The sequence below is a fragment of the Rana temporaria genome, chromosome 6 (assembly GCF_905171775.1).
Source record: "Rana temporaria chromosome 6, aRanTem1.1, whole genome shotgun sequence".
Taxonomy (NCBI): Eukaryota; Metazoa; Chordata; class Amphibia; order Anura; family Ranidae; genus Rana; species Rana temporaria.
The window spans coordinates 7,623,996-7,647,569 of NC_053494.1; the positions used below are offsets into that span (position 1 = coordinate 7,623,996).

At 42.2% G+C, this 23,574-nt stretch overlaps 2 protein-coding genes across 2 annotated transcripts; both read right to left on the reverse strand.

Annotated features, from left to right (window-relative positions):
* Positions 1–1,559: 1,559 nt before the first annotated feature.
* On the reverse strand, positions 1,560–6,327 carry LOC120942991 (up-regulator of cell proliferation-like). Its single transcript, XM_040356003.1, has one exon. The coding sequence runs from the start codon at positions 6,290–6,292 to the stop codon at positions 1,622–1,624; it is 4,671 nt and encodes a 1,556-aa protein (XP_040211937.1). The 5' UTR covers positions 6,293–6,327; the 3' UTR covers positions 1,560–1,621.
* An 8,877-nt stretch (positions 6,328–15,204) lies between these two features.
* LOC120942992 (up-regulator of cell proliferation-like) lies at positions 15,205–20,800 on the reverse strand. The gene has a single exon (XM_040356004.1). It carries the CDS (start codon positions 20,756–20,758, stop codon positions 16,097–16,099), a length of 4,662 nt encoding a protein of 1,553 aa, XP_040211938.1. The 5' UTR covers positions 20,759–20,800; the 3' UTR covers positions 15,205–16,096.
* Positions 20,801–23,574: the final 2,774 nt, after the last annotated feature.

The window sequence follows — 23,574 nt, forward strand, 5'->3', positions numbered from 1 at the left end:
TTTTGTGCAGGGACAGTTCTAAGCACGGGAAACATTCGCTACTTTACAGGCATATTATACACACCCCCCAGGTATGAAATGTAAAGGAATATTTCACTTTTATTGTTTAACTTTAAGCATTATTAAAATCACTGCTCCCGAAAACACGCCCACTTTTAAAACTTTTTTTGCATTGATACATGTCCCCTGGGGCAGGACCCGGGTCCCCAAACACTTTTTATGACAATAACTTGCATATTAACCTTTAAAATTAGCATTTTTGATTTCTCCCATAGACTTCTAAAGGGTGTTCCGCGGCTTTTCGAATTTGCCGCGAACACCCCAAATTATTCGCTGTTTGCCGAACGGGCGAACAGGCAATGTTCGAGTCAAACATAAAGCTCATCCCTATTAGACAGCACCAACACTGTGCTGTCTAATCTGCTATAAGGGAACAGGAGATTTTTTTTTTTTTTAGGGTTACACTTTATATAAAAAGGAAAAAAAGGTGCTTCTAAGTGCAGCATTTCACAGATTTATTGCTAACAAGTGTTTAAAAACACTAGTCAAGCAGGGCTGACATCTCGCTTCCTCCCTCTCCTGGGATGACAGATTCTGCCCAGCTCTCTCCCCACACAGAGGCATAGGACTAACACGAGGTCTATACAAGGACTTTATACTGACATGCTCATTCCCTAAGAGAAGTTTGTGTCATTTTGTGTTTTTAACCACTTGTTTGCAACAAGTCTGTGAAATGCTGCGCTTAGAAGCACCTTTTCTTTTCTCTTTCGGATTCCTTAGAGCTGCTTTTCCTCACTGAAGTGCTGCTATAAGTGTAATTTCCAATTGCTGCGTCATCATCCCTCCTTTCTCTTAATATACATTATGGGGCAGATCCACAAAGAATCTAGTGATACGCCGGCGTAATTTCAAAATTCCCGTGTCGTATCTTTGTTTTGAATCCTCAAAACAAGATACAACGGCATCTGGGTTAGATCCAACAGGCGTACGTCTTCGTACGCCTTCGGATCTTAGATGCAATTTTTCGGCGTCCGCTAGGTGGCGTTCCCGTCGTAATCCGCGTCGAGTATGCAAATTAGCTATTTCCGACGATCCACGAACGTACGAGCGGCCGTCGCATTCTTTTACGTCGTTTCCGCTCGGCTTTTTCCGGCGTATAGTTAAAGCTGCTATCTGGTGGCGTACTCAATGTTAAGTATGGCCGTCGGTCCCGCGTATAATTTTGAACATTTTACGTTGTTTGCGTAAGTTGTCCGTCAATGGGGCTGGACGCCATTTACGTTCACGTCGAAAACAATGACGTCCTTGCGACGTCATTTGGAGCAATGCACCCTGGGAGTTTTGACGGACGGGGCATGCGCCCCCTAAATGAAACCCCCCCCCCCTACTCGCCGCATTTGAATTCCGCGCCCTTACACCGCGAGAGATACACTACGCCGCCGTAACTTACGGCGCAAATTCTTTCAGGATTCAAACCAAAGCCAGGTAAGTTACAGCGGCGTAGCGTATCTCAGATACGCTGCGCCGGTGCAGATCTTTGTGGATCTGCCCCTATATATATAGAATGTTTTTAAATTATGGTGTGTATGTGAGTGGTAACACAAATACAGCGATGTTATTTTTATTTGATTTTAAAAGATTCCTGTAAGCTTGCAAGAGCCTGTTCTTCTGTGATTTCCTCCCAGTCTGTTGGAAGATCAGCTGGCTTTGCAGAATATTCACCTGCAAAGTCATTATTAAAATGTACAAAAATGTATTTCCAGTAATCTGAGGATCTAAGGTTGGCATCAGGCTGAATTGCCCAATCTGGATAGTATTTACGATAGTCTTTGTATGGGTGAAAATTTTCTCCTGTGTCAGAATTTCTAAATGTAGTTGTGGATACCACAGCAGTGGAGCAGATGCCAGTGACTAAAGTCTCATCTTGGATCAATCTGTATCTTCCCAGTCCCCGAGGTCTATGGAGAGATGCAGTGTGCTCCTGGTGATCCCCCCCGGCATTCTCACAGGGGACTTTACAGAACGGACACTGCTTACTGCAGCCAATCACTTTCTTCAATAATTCCTCCTGAGGATTCAGTTTAACTCTGGAGAGTAGACATTGAATGTCCAACAATTCTGTATCTGAAAAAATTTGCGGCTTTATGAATGGAAGATAGTAAAGAATGTCTTCAGAAAACTGCTTGACGTTTGCTGTATTGTGGAAAGTGATCACTGTCATTTCATTCTGCGAAATCACTATTTCTTTGTCTAGTAACTTGCAGAAATGTTCCAGAAAGGTCACAATGGATTCTGTTTTCACACATTCCTCACTCTTCAGGACTGCTTCAATTTTTTCAATGATGGGAGATAAAATGTTCTCTTCCAAGTTTCTTAGAGTTGTTGGACTCTGGAACTTCTCAGTAATGTACTGAGAGATCCAGTCTTTCAAAAAGGTCTTATAATTATTAATGTAGGAATTATATTGTCCAAATTCTTTTTTCTTCAGCAAGTCTTCCAGCACAGTTAACTGAAAAGCACTTCTACTGCTAAATATGTGGCTGTCAGAACTTTGCAGAATGACATCAATGATTTCCTTGCCGAGATGTTGTAGAATATAATCTGTTAGTGCTGGCTTCAGGCAATCCTCAGAGAATTTTCTAGCCCTGCTCTGACACTCGTCTTTCTCATGGAATATGCTCTTAAACATGGCCAAGTATTGAGGTTTTAATTTTTCAAGGCAAATTTTGGGGTCATTTTCTTGAATGAACCTGTTATGTATGCCTTGAAATGCTCTAGATGCTATTGCAAATATGAATAGTTTTATATCTAGCTCAAACGTGGAAGAAAAATGAATTTTTGCAGTAGTTTCATCTTTGAGTTTAGCATTGATCATGTGTAGCAACTCCTTAAAGTAACTATCATCGTAATCCCCTGTGTTGACTGCCTTCTCTTTGATGTATGTGTCACACATATCTTTCAAAGTCATTACAAGACCTTCTATCTTGTCCAGGTGGGCCTGACTTGTATAGATTGCATTGCGATTTGTGGAAAAAAATTTAGATTCAACATGGTTTTTGTCAGGAACAAATGGATTGATCCCATAGTCATCCAAGCTCATCACTTTGGTTAGTTTTTCATTAATACCGCCTCCCTTTACACCCATTTCATTCTTAAGCTGCTGAAGAATCATTTGTCCAATGTTACGTCTTGTCAGCTCTTCTATTTGTAAATCAGAGAGTGTTTTCTTCCACATCTCTTCAAATTCTTTCTCTGCTTCCATGTCACCAAGTTCACAATTTCTTTGTCTGCAGCTTTTTAGGAGATTTGTTATTTCTTCCTCTATCAGTTTCTGAGATGTCTTCTGAATATCCAGAATCTGGAATTTACCTTTCTGGATTGAAACCGCCTCGTTGAGTTTATTAAGAGCATTCCTTTCCAGTTCCTTCTTCAGGAACCTCACGCTCATGAAGAAATCTTCCTTGTATCTCTCAATGAGATGAACGTTCTCACATTTGCTGTCAAAATATTTTTCTAGTAGCTTCAGCATTGCATCTTCCTCGCCTAACAGTAAGTTCTGAAGATCTCCTTTTAACTGGTTGCACATCTCAGTATTAAGACTGGCTGCAGATTGATTTCTGATGTAAGTTTCTTTGGTGATCATCCTGCCATGAATCTTTTTGGTGAAGTCCCATTCCCACTGAGAATATTGCATGGACAGTTTGGTGTAAGCTTCAGCCACCAGACTGTTCCTGAAACTGAAGATGAATTTCTCATGTTTCACTGCACTCCATAAACTTTTTATCCAGACGATGAAGGTGGGAATTTGACATTGTGTTGTGTTAGAGTTTTGAGATTTAAAAAATCCCAGCAAATATTTTTTTAATTCATAAACATTTTCACTGTAGCCAAAGTTTACCGGAGCCATTGGCGGAACCCCTTGCCAGAGTCCAGGAATGTACCAATTGTGCTTCTCGGGATCATAATTCATCACATCTCTGAAACAGGTAATTCCACCTTTCTTTTCCATGTTTGCAGCTACTCTTGTCATTTCATCCAGTTGTTCCAGAAATTTCTTCCTGTCTCTCATGTTCTTGTCATGAGCAGACACATCACTGACATTCTGATGTACAAACTGACAGCTGGGCTTCTTCCCAATTTCTTTCATCCGAAGAAAAGCATGGACCACAATCTGTAAAATATCCTTCATTTCTGATGTGTTTTCCATGGCCATATTGACTATAGTGATATCACTCAACCCAACCACTATTGTGGCCAGTTCATTGTCATGTTCATAGCTGTCCTCCAAAGAGGCCAACTCTGGAGCTTTCAGCCCCTCAGTGTCAATCACCAGGATGAAGTCACAGCCCAGCTCCTCCTGGAAGTTCTCTTTCACATTTAGAAGAGTCATGAAGGCTCCTCGTGTGCATCTTCCACTGGCCACCGGGAACTGCAGACCAAACATGGTGTTCAGAAGGGTGGACTTCCCTGTACTCTGCACTCCCAGTACAGTTATTACTCTCATTTTGCATTGTCCTCTTGTCTTTTTGTCCAGCTCAGCCAGAACATCAGTTATCCACTGTAAAGTAATGTTAGAGGCATCGCCATCAATCAACTCCAATGGGAACCCATCTAGTAGGAGATCCGCAGCAATTCCTGGGAGTCTGGCGAATTGTCTTGTGGTTTTGTTATTCTGTTTGTTGACAACTGTAGAATACTCGGCCTCATAAAACTGCCCCAGCTCACGTAGGAAATGTTCTATTCCTAAAGAACTGTCAGAGATCTTCTCATCCAGCTTCTTAAGTTCTGAGGTATCTGATTTACTGTTACATTTTTCCTTGTATTCAGACTGCAACAAGGAAATGTTATTTCTTGCAATTGAATCCAATTCAAATTTCATCCATTTCAAGAAAAAATGTTTTTCGGCCTTGGAGAGGTGAGTAATTGCTGCAGTAAAATTAAATATGCCTACAGGAATATCATGCTGATATTGTTTTTCGTGGAGTGAATTAAGCTTTTGCTTGAGCTCAGATTGATATTCTTGTGCATCTTGTTTCCCTTGTTTCGTCATTCTGCAAAGTTCTTTCTCTACTTTTGACAATTCTTTCCACAGCTCTCCCTGTAATTTCAGTGTTTCCTTTTTATACCCTTCCACATCTTTTATTACAGAAGTAATTTGGTTTGCTTTCTCTTTTGCTTTCTGACATTCAACAGAATTCTCATCAACAAAGATATGAAGTCCTTCTATTTTATTTTTAGTACCACACAGGTTTTGCCTTTCTCCCTGACAGTTTGTTAAAACATTCTCAATGCAAATTTGAATTTTTTTCACCAATGCTGCATCATTTTCTGTGCTGGTTTTGAGAATAATATTTGTTGCACTCATCTTTAAAATTGGCATTAGATTTTTTATGTGCTTTGAGGTCTCCATGTTTATTTTTTTACCTTTTTCTGGAGTAAAAATAATATAAAACTGGGTGTCAATGTTACTGAAGGATGATAACAGTTTAAACTGTATCTCAGAAATACCCTCAATGAATATAAACACTGCTGATGAGACTCGAGTCAGAAACGTGAACTGGTCCCTGTTGGTCTCCAGGTCTCCTCGTAGGTTGGTCACTGCGATGGGCTCTGGGAAAACATCTGACTTACCACAGGGAAAATACCAGGACATTTCCACCAATCCATCAGATATTTTCCTATCAATGTTTCCTCCCTCCATATCATTGTGTATAAAGAAGTTTTGGTGTTGTTGGGCTGAATTAAGAACTTGATTTAAGATTTTAGACTTGGATAGCTTAGTGTTACCCAATCTGATGAAGGAGAAAATTGGCATGGAAATATTCACCACATTTTCCTCACTGAACCCTTTATTGGCAGATAGTGACTGAGGTCTCCACTTCTTCACTATGTCTCTCATTGCCCAAAGCATGAGGGTACAGCGTGACCCGCCACCAGCAGGGAGCAGCAGAGGGACAGAAAACTGACACATTGACAATTTGGTTACAATCTCTTGTTGTAGAAAACTGTCTGAACAATGCAGGAGAACACACAGGACATCCAGCGGGTGAATAGATTCATTTAGACTATTTTCCTCTTCAGTCATTGACTCAAACATGTTTTCAATTGAATTGATTATTTGTGCATCTTTTCCATACTGAGTATTAAGTGCAGCTCTGTTCAAGGCCATCAGCTTTCTCAGAAAATGCCATGGTACGTCTTGAATGGTCTGGGGGTGGATATCACTCAGAGTCTCTGCTCCAATTTCTAGGATGCGGCTCAATGTCAGTTTGACTTCAATTAAATGCTCCATATTTAAACTGACAAGAAGTTCATGGAAAATCTTCAATTTATCTGTAAAAGAACACAATGTTTTTTTTCTGTTCAATGTTTTTATTGAGATTTTCAAAAGAAAGACAGAAAGGTATACAAACATTCAAATGGGATACATTCAATCAGGGATGGACTGGCCATTGGGACTAACGGGAGTTTCCCGGTGGGCCGATGCCTCACTGGGCCGGCTTCAGTGACAGCGGACCGACGACCCCCTCCGCTCACCTCCTATCCCTCCCCGTAGTGCTCAGAGAAGCAGGGGGAGGACCAGAGGAGCAGGGACGATGACAGAGGAGAATGGGGGGACCAGAAGGAGCACGGGGGAGGGGACAGACAGCTGACTCAACAGCTATGGCCTGGGAGTTTCTCACTTCCGCCTTATCTCGTCCCATGGGGGCCGGGGGGGGGCACTGAACTGATTTTTTTTCCCCCGGGTGAAATAATGTCTAGCTTCCCCACTGGTACTGCCTATAAGAATACCAGTACCAGCCGCTCTACTCTAATAAAGTAGAACGGCTAGTGGCTAGTGAAGGGAGAGAGGCGGCTTGGGTGGCTGAGGGGGAGCGGGAGTTGTCCAGCCACCATAGGAGAGACCTGTCAAAGTGGGCCAGTCTGGATGAAGTCCAGGGCCAAATTTTTGTCCCAGTCCAGCCCTGCATTCAATGCATATACAAGTATAGGTAAGATCATTTGCAGGGGGATGAATATAAATAGTGCAATCAATATAGAACCGATACAACTGAATTTCAAAAAGGGACTGGAACAGAGGCGCTCTATTGGCCTGTGAGCGATGTGGAATATGCCTTGAGTCCACCTGAACACCACTAAAGAGACCAAGCTGTGAACGGGTGGGGGCACATCTGTCAATTTTCACTACGGCCTTGTCTGAAAGGAATAAGAACCCCCGGGATAGATTGCCTCAGGGAGCAATCGTATGAGCTATCTCACCCCCACAACAAGGATGAGTCAAGGGAAAGGGTTCATGGGGGTGCGCAACGTATACCTCTACCCACACTTATGTAATATACTAGACTGTTAGGCCCCGTACACACGACCAGTTTCCTCGGCAGAATTCAGCTTCCGACCGAGTTTCTGGCTGAATTCTGCCGAGAAACCCGGCCGTGTGTACACTTTCGGCCGAGGAAGCCGACGAGGAGCTCGGCGAGGAAATAGAGAACATGTTCTCTATTTCCTCGTTGTTCTATGGGAGCTCTCGCCCCGCCGAGCTCCTCGGCGGCTTCAGTGCTGAACTGGCCGAGGAACTCGATGTGTTTGGCATGTCGAGTTCCTCGGCCGTGTGTACGAGGCCTTAAAGTATCAATCTATAACTTGCTTGTAAATTGGTACGTGTTCAACCTCATTAACAAGTTTTATAGCTTGGAAGATGAAAGGATATCCCATATAGATGGGCCATATGGTTGAGGGTAGAGTAGGGAAGCAAAGGGGGTGAAAGATGAAGGTGCGGGCATGTGCCGGGTTAGGGTTCCTCTTGAGTTTGTGGGTAACGAGTGCCACTGTATAATGCTCGCTCCTAGAGGATCAGACAGAAAGAGAAAAAGGGGGGGTGAAGAAAGATGGGGGGAGTCTCCCGCAACGGTAGTGCGGCTCCCAATCAGGAGATGCTCCAAGCAGGTAGTAGGGAAGTTCTTATACCAGGGCACAAGACTTGTCAAAGTCAGGAGGTAAACAGTGCTTGACCCACGGTTGCCATATTTTTTCAATTTTCTTTATTTTAGTATTTTCAATGGCTGTCATTTTAGCGAAGATAAGGGCTCTATTAGAACACAGTGTTTTTAATACCGAACCTAATGTTAAGCATTACCATAATACATTGGTTAAAACAATAAATGTGCATATGAATGGTTTTCTACCTTGAAAAACAAGGACAATCATCTTTTTCACTGAAGAAATACAAGTCCATTAAAGTACTTGGAGCCTCCCACATTTTTATCATGCTACTTTGGGCATTGGATTTGAAAACCCACTAAATTTAATACATTTCAAATGGAATGGCCACGTTCCTTGACTACTACAGGGTTCTGGGTGTGAAACAACGGTCTTAATATGTATGTGAATACATTTGTGCTGTAGGTAGATTACAAGAGCCTGAAAAAGCTGGTTGGCAGAGGAGTTCTCCTGTAGGGATGACAGGGGCCAAAAATAATAGAAATGTATAAGTTGCAGTTCCAATGGAAAAACTGCTCAAGCATTGGGAATTGTTAAAGTAAAATATACAGTATATATAATACAGTACAGTATATATATATTAGTGAAAAAAATATGCAGCGCTGAAAATTCTTACAAAGATACAAATTATGCGTCAATGTGATAGGATCACAGTGACCTGTGAATAAGTGTCCATTTGAAATGAAAAACACAAAAGAAAACATAAAACAAAAAGTCCATCAATAGGGGGTGTATGACCACATCCTCATCACTGGAAAAACTTTCTGCACGATAAAATCAGGAGTAGATGGAATACTCTTACCAGAAGACGTGGATCTGCTTGTCAGCGACAACAGATCGTAAACGCATGGAAGGACTCCACTCGAATCTGCTCGGCTGGACGATGGCACAATAGTAGACTCACCACGGGGTATCCTGATGGATGGCTGTAAGCCTGGACTGGAACCTCACCGTAGGTGTACTTGCTCCAACTCCGATTCGTGAACAGGAACAGAAGGTCAGCTTCTTTCAAGCGACAAATGATAATATGAACAGTGGTGTCCACTGATGCAAGGTGCACACAGACATGGAGTTTGAAAAACTTTGTATCCAAGCAGGTCATGCAGGGGAAAGAAAGAAAACAATGCTCCGGATGGTGCAGGTAAAAGAGGATAGGTTTTATTGTAATAAAACCAAAAAACATAAAAGTGATCACTTCAGTATAAAAAGAGAATAAAAGCAATATGGGGTGCAGGTATAGCAAGCCCGACGCGTTTCGTCCAAGTGGACTTCAACTGGGGCATCTACCTTCACCCCCATATTGCCACATATATATAGTAAAAGTGCTTAATCAAATTGAGTGGGCGGACCAATCAAGCAAGCTCAGTGATTAGTCGATGTGATTGGATGTAACGGGTCACATGATACATGTGGCCTGTGACCTATCTATATAGCCAATCGGATCAGGCAGTACTCCTGACCCAAATGGTTACCAATCATCAATCGGTTTATAAAAGGACAGGAGATGGATCATGTATCAACAAAACCTTATCACAAAACATAACAATAAAAGGAAAGAGAAAAATATTCCACCATTCCTAGTATATAACCTATATCATTCTCGTGTTATATAGATTGCTTTAAACATAAACCGGAGGAGGGGGGGTGGAGAGTGAGAAGGGGTGTTGACCACCTGCATCAAGGCTGTCCTCAGTGCTCGCCACCTTTTTGTTACATCCGCCTAGATTTATCTATATTGGATCTCCACTTGGAGCCAGGCTGGCCTACAGCGATGCAGGAAGCATCCAAAAATGTTCTGTCTGGGGACACAAGCCAGAGCGCCGCTCGATCCTCCATGCAGCGCAAGCCTGGCGTCCCCAGACGTCCAGGGACCACCCTGGAACGCAGCGCCACTGTGCAAGTCACGCCGCGCATGACGTCATCGCGCGACGCGAAAGCACATGACGCTTGATGGCCAATAGGAGCGCGGCATGTCCGGCGTACGGATCTGACTCCAAGACGCCGCACGTCCGCGCTCATTGAGACCAAGTCATGTCTCGATGTACTGGCAATACTGCCAGGCAATCAGCAGACAGGACGGGGAGATGGAAACATGAAGTTTCGTTTATATATATGGCCAATGGGATAGCCACCCCCGTGTGCTCCTGACGTGCAGCACACAAGGGGAGTCAAAAGAGGAATGTCGCCCTCAAGGGGGGGAAAAAAGGGCAACACACCACCAAGGCACATTGAACCATAAATGGGGAAAGATATCTTTAGATGCAAGGAAATGTACATAAATCAATGGGCTAAAAATGCATAGCCCAAAAAAGACAAAACATAGTTCCTGGATCCATTTAAGGTCCCAATTAGGTTGGGGAAAGTATGTCTATAATTTACATTGCAGGGGAAAAAATAAAATCAGAAATATCTCAATCAGTAACTAAATTAGGCCTTGTTAATAAATGAATTTATATCCCATTCCACGTTCATACCAAATGGTTGGTATGTGCGTAGTTCATGTATCCAGTATGTTTCCAACTGTGATACACCCCGTACACGGGATTCGCCTCTCCAATGGGGTACAAAACGATCAATCACCAAAAACTGGGTCCCATGGGGGTTTTTATTGTGATATTGTAAATAGTGTCGTGGAACGCTATGGTTAGTTTTACCCAACAGGATGTTAGCTATATGTTCATTCACTCGAACTGTGAAGGTTCTGATGGTCCTTCCGATATATTGTTTCTTGCAAGGGCAAGTTAAAAGGTAAACAACATATCGGGTGGCACATGTGGTGAAATGTTTCATCTGGTATATTTTTGAGGTGGTCATAGACTGGAAAGTTTCACTTTTGCGTCTGCCGCTCGTGTTATGCAAACACACATTACACCTGCGGCAGGGGAAAAAAGCCTTACAGTCCTGAAAGAAGGTGACCTGTTTCGGGGGGTCGATAACATTCGGGGCTATTTGTCCTTGAATGGATCTAGCACCCCTAAAAATGACACCCGCCTTGTCTGGTAGGGCTGGACCCAAAATGTTATTGTTTCTTAGAACACCCCAATGTTTAGCTAGAATCTCTTTGATTTGTCTAGACTGAACAGAATATGTGGTAAAGAAAGACCACCGGAACTTGTCGTCCGTGGCCTTCTTTGGGCGAACCTCCAGAAGTGAACTGCGATCCACATGTAAAGTTCGCTCAATTTCAGCTTCTAGTTCGCCCACCTCATATCCCTTCTCTACGAATCTGTCTTTCAGAACCATGGATTGAGCAATAAAATCCTCAGTTTTAGTACAGTTCCGCCTCAGGCGCAAAAACTGGCTCCGAGGAACTGATTTTAACCACTGCGGATGGTGGCAGCTGTCCAACGGGATGTAACCGTTACGGTCGGTCGGTTTGAAATATGTACTGAACTCAAGATGTTGTTCAACTACTTTAATCTCCAAGTCTAGGAAATGAACAGAAGTAGAACTAGCCTCATGGCTCAGTCGAATACCTCTGTCATTGTTGTTCAATATCGACATGAAATCGTTAAGCGATTCTTGGTCGCCTTTCCATAGGAGGAGGATGTCGTCTATATATCGAGCCCAGAGAACCAATTCTGGTCTCTTCAGGGCATAGACGACATCCTCCTCCCATTTGGCCATGTAGAGGTTGGCCAAACTGGGGGCAAATTTAGCCCCCATGGCCACACCCCTAGTTTGCAAATAAAAAGTGTTTTGAAACCAAAAATAATTATGCTGAGCTGCAAAAATGAGGAGCTGCATAATAAAGTTACGTTGTATCACCGATAGGGTAGTGCTTAGGGACAGGTAGTACTCCACTGCATCAAAACCCAATTGGTGGGGAATACACGTATATAGTGCAGTCACATCTGCAGTGGCCAGAATCATACCATCACTAAAGGAAACTGATTCCAATAACCTAATAGTGTCACCCGTATCCTTAAGGTAGGACGGCATGAGTCTGACCAATGGTTGAAGATGGAAGTCCACATATTTGCCTATCCTGGATGTGACCGAATCAATCCCGCTAACTATCGGGCGGCCGGGGGGATTGATTGGGTCTTTGTGGACTTTAGGGAGGTAATATATAGCTGGAATTCTGGGTACAACTGGTATCAGGAAATCACGCTCTTTTTTATTCAGAATCCCCAGGGAGAAACCCTCATTGACCAACTCAATGAGGCACTTCTTATACTGGGAAGTAGGATTGGTATGGATCCGAGAATATGTCTCGGAGTCCCCCAATATTTTGTCCATTTCTTTGACATAATCAGCCTTGTCCAGCACGACTAAGGCTCCCCCCTTGTCGGCTGGACGGATGATTAAGTCTTTTTGTTCACAGAGCTTTTTTAGGCCTCTCTTAATTTTTGGATCAGTGTGTAATTTTTTTATCACTGCCCCTACTGTTCCTAAGCCCCCTGATGCCCATATTCATACGGGGTTAGCTAACCCTTCCCTATTCAACCCCCTGGGAAACATTGCTCCAGCAATTAATGTCTTCCGGAGTTTGGTGTTGGAAGACCTGGACAAACTTCAAAACAAAAAAATACACACTGATCCAAAAATTAAGAGAGGCCTAAAAAAGCTCATCAGAGGCTGCACATAGAAGCTGTTTTTTGATCAGGGGATCCGTGAGTGTAACTGTATCACTGCATCTATGTTCTCCCCTTGACCTACATTATTGCAACATATCGTTTTTTCTTTTGTTTCTTTCCATGAGCTGTGTCACCTTGAAGCATCAAAGCGTCAGCCTGAGCTAAACAAGCACTGTGAAAACTCCCAGCACACCATAGCATTGTTCCTTCTCATTCCAAGCTAATTGCACTGGTCTGTGTGTAGAAAAGGGGGGATGTTTTTGTGTTTTTTGTTTGTTCACATAATGGTTTGATGTTATTATATTTTGTCTCGCATTGCATTTTTGATTGATACCTCTTATTTTGGGTGTATATTTGGTATCATTGGCACACATTGTACACTGTATACTAACAGCAGCAAAAGTTGGTATTAGCGCATTACTACCGTTTCTACAAACTGTATAACATGATGACCTTAATGAAAGATTAATGAGGCTTTATGTAAAGTCTTTAATTATTTCAAGTTCTCTCAGCTGAAGACTAGCAAATCCTGGAATACAATTCAAGTAACACAGTACTTGAAACAATCCTGTCTCTGAACTCTGCAGTTCCTTTGACCTCATGGTTTTTGCTCTGATACAGTATGCATTGTCACCTGTGAAGTCTTTGATAGAGGTGTGTGCCTTTCCAAATCATGTTCAATCAATTTAATTTACCACAGGTGGAATCCAATCGAGGTGTAGAAACGTCTCAGCAATAATCAAAAAATTGTAGTTTTGAATTTTTAATTCCTCTACTTTGCATTGGGGGTCATTTACTATACTGCCAAGGCGCTAATTAACCGCGAATTAGCGTTAATCGCGCTACTTGGCGCTAAAGCGGTATTTACTATAGCGCTGGTAAAAAAAAATACTCCCAAAATCAAATTTACTATAGTTCCCTGAAACTAAATAGGGCCCAAACCCTTAATCTGCTAAAAGCTGGAAAATTGCACATGGAAATAATTAGGTAGATTCAGAAAGAGTTAGGCCGGCTTATCTACAGATAAGCCGACCTAACTCTGAATCTAAGCCGACCTATGTTTAAGTGTATTCTCTAACAGAGAATACACTTGCGCCGTCCTATCTTAGATTGCAATGTTTTGGCTGACCGCTAGGTGGCGCTTCCATTGCGGCCGTGTAGATTATGTAAATGAGCTTTTACGACGATTCCCGAACGTACGTGAGCCCGCCGCAGTCGATTAACGTCGTTTCCGTAAGGCCTTAGGCGGCCTAAAGTTAGAGCTATGCTCTAGTGGCCTAGCCAATGTTAAGTATGGCTGCCGTTCCCGCCGCGAGGTTCGAATTTTTTACGTCGTTTGCGCTAGTCGTCCACGAATCGGGAGTTACGTAGTTTACGTACACGTCGAAATCAATAGGCCCGTACGGCGGCCTTAGCCGCAATGCGCACTGGGAAAATTTGGCGCCCGGCGCATGCGCAGTGCCCAAAAACGTAAAAAAACTTGAGGTCAAGCCTCATTTCCATACAACACGCCCCCCTCCAACCAATTTGAATTAGGCGCCCATACGCCCGCTCGTTTGAGGCTACGCCGCCGTAGATTAGCAGGTAAGTAGATTGAGAATCACTACTAGCCTAGTTAATTTACGGCGGTATAGCCTAAACAGGCTAGGCTAGGCCGTCCTAAAGTTAGTCCAATCTCTTTGAATCTACCTAAATGTTTAGAGCATAATAATATTGCCTAAATGGTACTGAAATATGCAGTATATTTTTTAAAGATAATCTGCTTTTAAACTGTGTGAAAAAATGATTTCTACACTGAAATATCTTTAGGAGTCTGAGAAGAGATAAATTCCCCGTTTTTGTACAACTAGGTGCCAACACAACTGAGCATGCTCAGACCTGAAAATAGCTCTCATTTTAACAATCTTTACCCAAACTCACACAGGTGTCTTTACAAAGCACAAACAATACCATTGCTGATGCAAATTTAAAATGAGTCACAATTTTTTGTGATTTTTATTATTTTATCATTTTTATTTTTTCAAAATAATAATAATTTGAGCCCAAAAAATGTAATATGTGTACCAACATAAGAAATTCAAAATGTAATTCACCAAAATTTGAGAGTAATATTACTATTCTACACCCACAAAGAACCACCAAATATCACAGAATAATTCAAGAAGAATTAAGCCTCGTACACACGTTCGGATTTTCCGACAAGAATTGTGTGACGACAAAAATCCGACCGTTTGTACGCTCCATCGGACAATTGTTGTCGGATTTTCCGACAAAACAAAACAACCTTTTGTGTGCAGTAGCCCTCCCAGGGCCCCCCAATATTCACCTGAGCTCCCTCTCGGCCAAGTGATGTCTACGGGAGCAGAGAGCCTCAGCTCTCCAGGGACTCTCACTCCTGACTGACTGAGGCAGCAGCAGGAGCTATTGGCTTCCACTGCTGACAATCACAGCGTGTAAGCCAATAAGGAGAGGGAGGCTTTGTATGCAAATGGACACACACAGCCACGGCTCAGGAGCGTGCCTGCTTGGGTACCCCCAGAGCAAGCAGCTTGCTCTGGGGGCACTCAGCAGAAGGGAGGGGCCAGGAGTGCCAGCGGGAGTCCCAAGAAGAAGAGGATCTGGGCTGCTCTGTGCAAAACCACTGCACAGGGCAGGTAATTATGACATATTTTTTTGCCCTTGATATCACTTTAAATCATTGATTTCTTATGATAGTCAACTCCACCTAGTGAAAGGGGTGTGGGTTGGATCCGCGCAGCGGAGAAACTAACACAGGACAGCGGACCGAAAGTGCTGAAAAAATATATGAATTGCTGCCCCTACTAATTACTACCACAGAGTGGAGTAAGATAATGAAAAGAAGAGGGGTGTAGGTATGGCGCTGTTCTGATTAGAAGAGGGGTGTAGGTATGGCACTGTTCTGATTAGAAGAGGGGTGTAGGTATGGCGCTGTTCTGATTAGAAGAGGGGTGTAGGTATGGCGCTGTTCTGATTAGAAGAGGGGTGTAGGTATGGCGCTGTTCTGATTAGAAGAGGGGTGTAGGTATGGCGCTGTTCTGATTAGAAGAGGGATGTAGGTATGGCACTGTTCTGATTAGAAGAGGGGTGTAGGTATGGCACTGTTCTGATTAGAAGAGGGGTGTAGGTATGGCGCTGTTCTGATTAGAAGAGGGGTGTAGGTATGGCGCTGTTCTGATTAGAAGAGGGATGTAGGTATGGCACTGTTCTGATTAGAAGAGAGGTGTAGGTATGGCATCTAATCAGAACAACTCCACCTAGTGGCCATAATGCTGTCTTTTCCTAAAATACCTCTATCAGGAAAAGACTGCATTATGGCTACTAAATGGACATGACATTCATAAGAAATCACTGTATTAAGCAAAGTACTGTCAGAATCTGCGACAACTTAGCAAATGCTTGAGACATTCGTCCAGCAAATTTTTTCTAACTAGGCACAAGACACAAGCAGCTAAATACTCAAGGAATATTTTTGCCTGAAATATGTTAGTACAAGTATGTTAGTTCACATTAAACACTTTCTTTATGCTGTCAAGAGCTTGAGCTTTGGTGAGTTTCTTCCAACCTTCTGGAAGTTCAGCTGGTTCTGCACTGTATTCTTCTGCAAAATTGTTATTAAACTGTGCGAATATGTATTTCCAGTAATCTGAGGACTCAATGCTGGGGTCAGGCTGGATGGCCCAATCTGGATAATATGTACGATACTCTTTGTAGGGATGAGGTTGAAATTCTGTGTCAAAATTCTGGAAAGTGGCATTGGATACAACCAGAGTAGAACATATATCAATTATCAACTTATTATCAAATAACCATCTCCACGATCCTAATCCTTGGGATCTGTGAATAGATGAAAAGTGCTCCTTGTGGTCACCACCTCCGGCCTCGCAAGGGACACTGCAGAACGGGCACTGCTTTCCACATCCAACCACCTTCCTGAACAATTCACACTGAGGCTTCAGAGTCACTTTGAAAAGTACATCCTCAACATCCAACTCAATCAGCTCTGTTAGGATTTGTTGTTCCGTCTCTGTGAGGAAGTGCTGAATGGCAGATGAAAGCTGCTCAACTACAGCCGTGTTATGGAAAGTGATCACTTTCATCTCATTCTGTGGTATTACCAGATCTCTTTGTAACATTTCACAAACCTTCTCTAAAAATGATGACACGTCAGGACTTTGTAAACACGCTGGATCTCCCATCACAGTTTGGATTTCTGCCTTTATAGAGGAAACTATTTTTTTGTATAAATTTTCCAAAGTTCCTGAACCATCATACTTTTTGTAGATGTAATCCAAAATCCATGATTCTGAAAAAGTCTTATGTGACTTAATGTATTCTACATACTTCTGAAGAGACAGTTCTTCCAATAGTTTTTCCAGCATGTTATACTGAAAAAAGGTCCTGCTACTGAATATTATACTCTCAGAACTGTTGAGGATATCATCCACTATCTTTTCTCCAAGATGTTTGAAGACATAGTCGGTGATTGCTGGTTTGAGACATCGTTCACAGAATTGTCGTGCTCTGTTCTGACTTTCGTCTTTCTCTTGAAATATGCTGAGGAATATTGATAAATACTGAGGTTTTAGGCTCTCCAGACAAGCTCTTGGGTCATTATTTTTTAAAAATTTGTCATGCATCTTTTGAAACATCTGAGCTGCATTTCCAAAAATGATAAGCTTGATATCTAGCTCAAAATGTACCGAGAATGGAAGTCCGGTGGTATTTCCAAGTTGTGTATTGATAATGTGCAGTAATTCCTGACAATAGGTGTCATCGTAATCCTCCGCAGTATCAACTTTTTCTTTAATGTACTTATCACATATATCAATTAGTGAGACAGCAAACGCCTCTATCATTTCAGATGTTTGTTTATCAAAGCCAAGTGATTGCTTGAAATAATTCCAAACAGAGACATCGATATACTTTTTGGTCATTTTAAATGTACGCTGTGCATGGCTTGCTAGATTTTTTACATGCTTTAATTCTTCTTGTACAGCAGACCCTTTACTGCTCAGGTCATTCCTCAATTGTTGTAAAATTGCTTGGCCAACATTAAGCCTATCTAATTCATTAACATGTAAATTTTTCACAGTTTTCTCCCACATTGTTTCAAATTCTTGTTGTATTTTCTCATCATTTAGTTTACAGTTCATCTCACTACAGTTTTCCAGGAGCACACTAATTTTTTCTTCTATCAGCTGTTGATATTGATTCTGGATGTTCTGAATCTTATACTTCCCTTTCTGGATAGAAATTGCTTTGGTACATTTGTTTAGAGCATTTCTTTCAAGCTCTTTTCTTAAGAATTTTACGCTCAGTTTGAAATCTTCCCGGTAACGTTCTATAAGATGAAAATTTTCATCGTTATTGTCATAGTATTTTTCTAACAAGGCCAACATTTTGTTTTCTTCTTCAAACAACAACTGTTGAAGTTCTCTCCTGTACTCTTCACAGGTTTCTCTATCCAGATTCTCAGCCGACTGGTTTTTTATATTATTTTCTGTGCATATTACAAAGTTGTAGACTTTTTTGGAGAATTCCCATTCCCATAATGAAAATTGTATAGACAGTTTATTGTAAGCATCAGCTACCAAACTGTTTCGGAAGCTGAAGATGAATTTTTCATGTTTCACGGCTCTCCACAAACTTTCTATCCATTTGATAAATTCACCAATGCTGCATGAAGCATTCTGGGATTTCATTAATTCAAACAAATGCTGCTTCAGGTTATGGACATTTTCACTGTACCCGGAGTTCACTGGAGCCATTGGAGGGACCCCCTGCCACAGACCAGGAATGTACCAACTGTGTTTTTCCAGATCGTAGTCCAACACATCATTGAAAGATGTGATTCCACTTTTCTTCTCCATTTTAGCAGCCACTTTTGTCATTTCATCCAGCTGTTCCAAAAGTTTCTTCCTGTCTCTCATATTCTTTTCATAAGCTGACACATCACTCACATTTTGGTGTACAAACTGGCAGTTGGGTTTCTTTCCTACTTCTTTCATCCTAAGAAAAGCATGGACCACTATCTGTAAGATATCCTTCATTTCGGTTGTGTTCTCCATGGCCATATTAACAATGGTGATATCACTCAACCCAACCACTAGTGTGGCCAGTTCATTGTCATGTTCATAACTGTCCTCCAAAGATGCCAGTTCCGGAGCTTTCAGCCCCTCAGTGTCAATCACCAGGATGAAGTGACAGCCCAACTCCTTCTTGAAATTCTCTTTCACATTAAGAAGAGTCATGAAAGCTCCTCGTGTGCATCTTCCACTGGCCACCGGGAACTGCAGACCAAACATAGTGTTCAGAAGGGTGGATTTCCCCGTACTCTGCACTCCAAGCACAGTTATCACTCTTATCCTACATCCTCCTCCTGTTTTGGTGTCCAGCTCAGTTAGAACATCAGTAATCCACTTCAGGGGGATGTTGGAGGCATCTCCGTCTATCAGCTCCAAAGGGAACCCATCCAAGAGAAGATCAGCAGCAATCCCCGGAAGACCAGCAAACTGTGCTCTCTCTGCTAGGATTATTTCTTCTTTGACCATAGAACGTTCAGCCTCATAAAACTGCCCTAACTCGCGAAGGAAATGTTCGATCCCTAAAGAACTGTCTGAGATTTTTTGATCTACCTGCTTTAGTTCTTCTGGATTATCTGAGCTGCTTTTACATTTTTCCCTGTATTCCACTTGTAGAGCAGACAGGTTCCTCCTAGCGATCAAATCAAGTTCTAATTTCATCCACATCAGAAAATAGTGTTTCTCTACTTGAGACAATTGGGTGATTGCATTAATAAACAATATCATAGCATCAGTCAAACTATGTTGGTTTTGTTTAGTGTGCAGTGAAATACGTTGCTCTTTCAGTTGAGATTGATATTCTTCCGTGCCCATTTTCCCTTGTTTTGTCATTCTGCAGAGTTCTTTTTCTACTTTGGACAATTGCTTCCACAGATCCCCTTGTAGTTTCAGCATATCTTTCTTAAACACTTCCACGTCTTTGATTACAGAGGTTATATTACATGCACGTTCTCTTGCTTTCCGACATTCTGGATTGTTCTCATCTACATCAATCTGGAGTTTTTTTATTTGTTTTTTCACAGACTCCAAAGACAGTTGTTTGATTTCTGTACTTAATAAGCTTTTGAGGATGCTCTGTATCTTTTTTACAAATTCAGCCTCATTTGAATCGTTCCTTTGGGCTATAATTTGTTTCTTATTGATCTCTAATGTTTCCATTATGTGCTTTAAAAAAGTTTGAGTTTCTGAGTTAATATTTCTACCTGGACCTGGAGTAACAATAAAATAATACTGGGTATCAGTGTTATTACATGTGGATAACAGCTTGAATTGACTCTTAGAAATATTCTCAACAAATATAAACACAGCTGACGAAATTCGAGTGAGAAACCTGAACTGCTGCCAGTTAGTTTCCAGGTCTCCACGTAAGTTGGTCACTGCGATGGGCTCTGGGAAAACATCTGAGTTACCACAAGGAAAATACCAGGACATTTCCACCAGTCCATCAGATATTTTCCTCTTAATGTTCCCTCCTTCCATATCATGGTAAATGAAAAAGTTGTGATGTTGTTGGGCTGGATTTAGAATCTGGTTCAGGATTTTAGATTTGGATAATTTATCTTTTCCTAACCTGGCAAATGAGAAGATTGGCATTGAAGTATTCACCACATTTTCTTCTCTAAATCCTTTACTGCCTGTTAATGACTGAGGTCTCCATTTCTTCACAATGCCCCTCATTGCCCAAAGCAAGAAGGTGCAGCGTGACCCCTCACCAGTGGAGGGGAGTAGCAGTGGGATGGCAAACTGACACATGGACATTTTGGTTACAATCTCTTGTTGTAGAAAACTGTCTGAACAATGCAGGAGAACACACAGGACATCCAGGGGGTGAATGGTATTTGATTTAAAATTTTCATCTTGAAAAATATCAAACGTATCATCATCATCATTTGATTCTAGGGTAGTTGGATCTTTCTTGAGTTGAGTATTTCTTGAGGTCCTGGTCAAAGCCATGAGGTTCCTCAAGAAGTGCCATGGAATTTCTTCAAAATTGTAAAGTTCTACTTCTTTTAGGTTTTCAGATCCAATGCTCAGAATATCACGCAAAGTTACTTTCGAAGACAGGTGCTTTTTCATATTCAGCTGTTCTACAAGGTCCTGAAATTTGTTTTTCTTCTCTGTGAATGGAAAATAAATACTTCTATTAAAAAAAACTGTTTCACAAAATGGTGCAGTAAATAATCATATATACTAAGAGCCGGTTCACACTGGGGCGGCACGACTTCGGGGGCGACTCGGCAAGGCGTCCTGAAGACGACTTCAGAGGCGACTTGCAAAATTACTTCTGTATAGAAGTCAATGCAAGTTGCCCCGAGTCGCCCCCGAAGTCGTACAAGAACCTTTTTCTAAGTCGGAGCGACTTGCGTCGCTCCTATTAGAACGGTTCTATTGAATAGAATGGGACGCGACTTGTCAGGCGACTGAGTCGCCTGACGAGTCGCCCCAGTGTGAACCAGCTCTAACACTTTTTCCGAAACTATCGAACACTAATGCCCCGTACACACGATCAGGCTTTTGCCCGGCCAGAATTCCATCGGAGTAAAAGAAAACATGTTCTCTATCTAAACTCAGATGGACTTCCTCGGAATATCCGATGGAAAAACTCAGATGGGCATAAACACGGTTGGAATTTCCAATGGAAAAAGTCCGTCTGACTTTTTCCATCGGAAATTTACGATCGTGTGTACGGGGCATTAGGCTCCATGCACACTGACATCTACTCTACAGGAGTTTTGTGTTCTGCCTGTAGAAGCAACTCAGTGTTATCCTATATGTCCATACACATTATGACGTTTATAGGCATATTTTGAGATCAACGTTAAGAGGAAGGTTTTTGGTCACCTCTGCGGTTTTTATTTTTGGAGCTATAAACAAAAAAAAAGCAACAATTATGAAAAAAAAAACAATATTCTTTACTTTTTGCTATAATAAATATCCCCCAAAAATATATAAAAAACTAATTTCTTTCTCAGTTTAGGTCGATACTTATTCGTCTACATATTTTTGGTAAAAATAATCGCAATAAGCGCATATGGATTGGTTTGCGCAAAAGTTATAGCGTATACAAAATAGGGGATAGATTTATGGCATTTTTTTATTATTATTTTTTATTAGTAAAGGCTATGATCTGCGATTTTTATCGTGACTGCGACATTATGGCGGACACATCGGAGACTTTTGACACAATTTTGGGACCATTGTCACTTATACAGCGATCAGTGCTATAAAAATGCACTGATTACTGTGTAAATGACACTGACAGGGAAGGGGTTATACACTAGGGGGCAATGAAGGGGTTAAGTGTGTCCTAGGGAGTGATTCTAACTGTGGGGGGATGGGCTACAACTGACATGGCAGAGATTACTGCTACCGACGACAGGGAGCAGTAGATCCCTGTCATGTCACTAGGCATCTCGCTGTTCTGCAGCTCTGCAGCTCCGTGTCACTGGCAGACATTGAGTCCACGGGTCCTGAGGGCATGGTCACGGAGTACGTGAGGGGCGTGCACGTGCCCTGCCGGCAGCACACGCGAGCCCACTGTGATGCAATTGCCTATATGTCTCAGTTTAATTCTCCCTGCTAATTTAATGCTGTGGGTTAGAGGTAACAGGTGTTTTCATGTGTGACTCATCTCTCTGTGAAGACTGTTCATATGTTAAATAAGGCTAGCTTTTGAAAGGCCTTTAATTGTGTGATAACACTGTCTAAAAACCTATTGATGCTCAGAGGTGTTAATAGGTGTCAAGCTGCATGCAGGGACGAAACGTCTGCCTAGGAAACTCAGTGTGTGAAGGTGGTTTGTTGTTATGCTGTTTAAGGAATGTGCAGTGATTAGACATGATAATTATCAGTCGGTGCCGACCTGTCTAGAATGTTTAAGTAATTAGCCTTAGTGTGTGATTAGGGGGGGTGGAGATCTCATTGTTGCTTTAATGTCTTGGACTATATAAAAAGCTGAGAAGAAAACCATTAAAGTGTGTTGTTCCAGCAGTAAGCTTGGCATGTGTGGCTTATTGAGACGACTCCAGGAATATTCCCCCTTCTGGAATATTGGGTGATTATCTTTAAGGGAAGAAGGGAAGACTTTGACGGGGATATCATTCTAATACCGTCACAAATGGTTGGCAGCAGCGGGATTTTCCCTTCTATTCCCCTTTACACCTGGATTCCAAGCAGACACTGGAAGAACTACTGGAAGTTCGTGGAAGGATTGCTAGCAACAAAACCAAGCGGGTCATCATAGCAGAATTAATGGAGATAGACCAGGAGGACGGGATTGCAGCAACGCCAGCAGTACAAGAGATGGAGACACCAGTGATTCAGGAAGAGGAATCACCAGCCAACAAGCTAATGAGAGAGAAGCTAGCATGGTTCGGTCCGAACCCAACAGCGGATGTGGTGCTGAAAGTGATGGACCTGTTAGCGGAGGAGGCTATACAAATAAGAGACGCAGAGCTACAGAAGGAAAACAAATAAGAGACGCAGAACTACAGTTAAAACTGGCAGCAGTCCGACAAGCAGCCGCACATTCTCCAAACAGTGAGTACAGCACAGCAGACACAAGGAAGATTCCGTTTAGCGCTTTTAAAGCTTTTGATGAAAAGGACTGTGAAATTGATAACTACCTGGCAGACTTTGAGCGACAATGTAACCTACACCGAATAGCTAGAGAAGAGTGGGTTGCAATATTGTCAGGCAAACTGTCAGGCAAAGCTTCTGATGCTTTCCGGACCGTGCCAGATCAGGATATCCATAGCTACGCCCGGGTTAAAGAAGTGCTCCTGGCTCGTTATGCAGTAACCCCAGAGTCCCACCGACAGAAGTTCAGGGACTCACGCAAAACCACGAAAGACTCTTATGCGGAATGGGCATGCCAGTTATCCCTGTCGGCC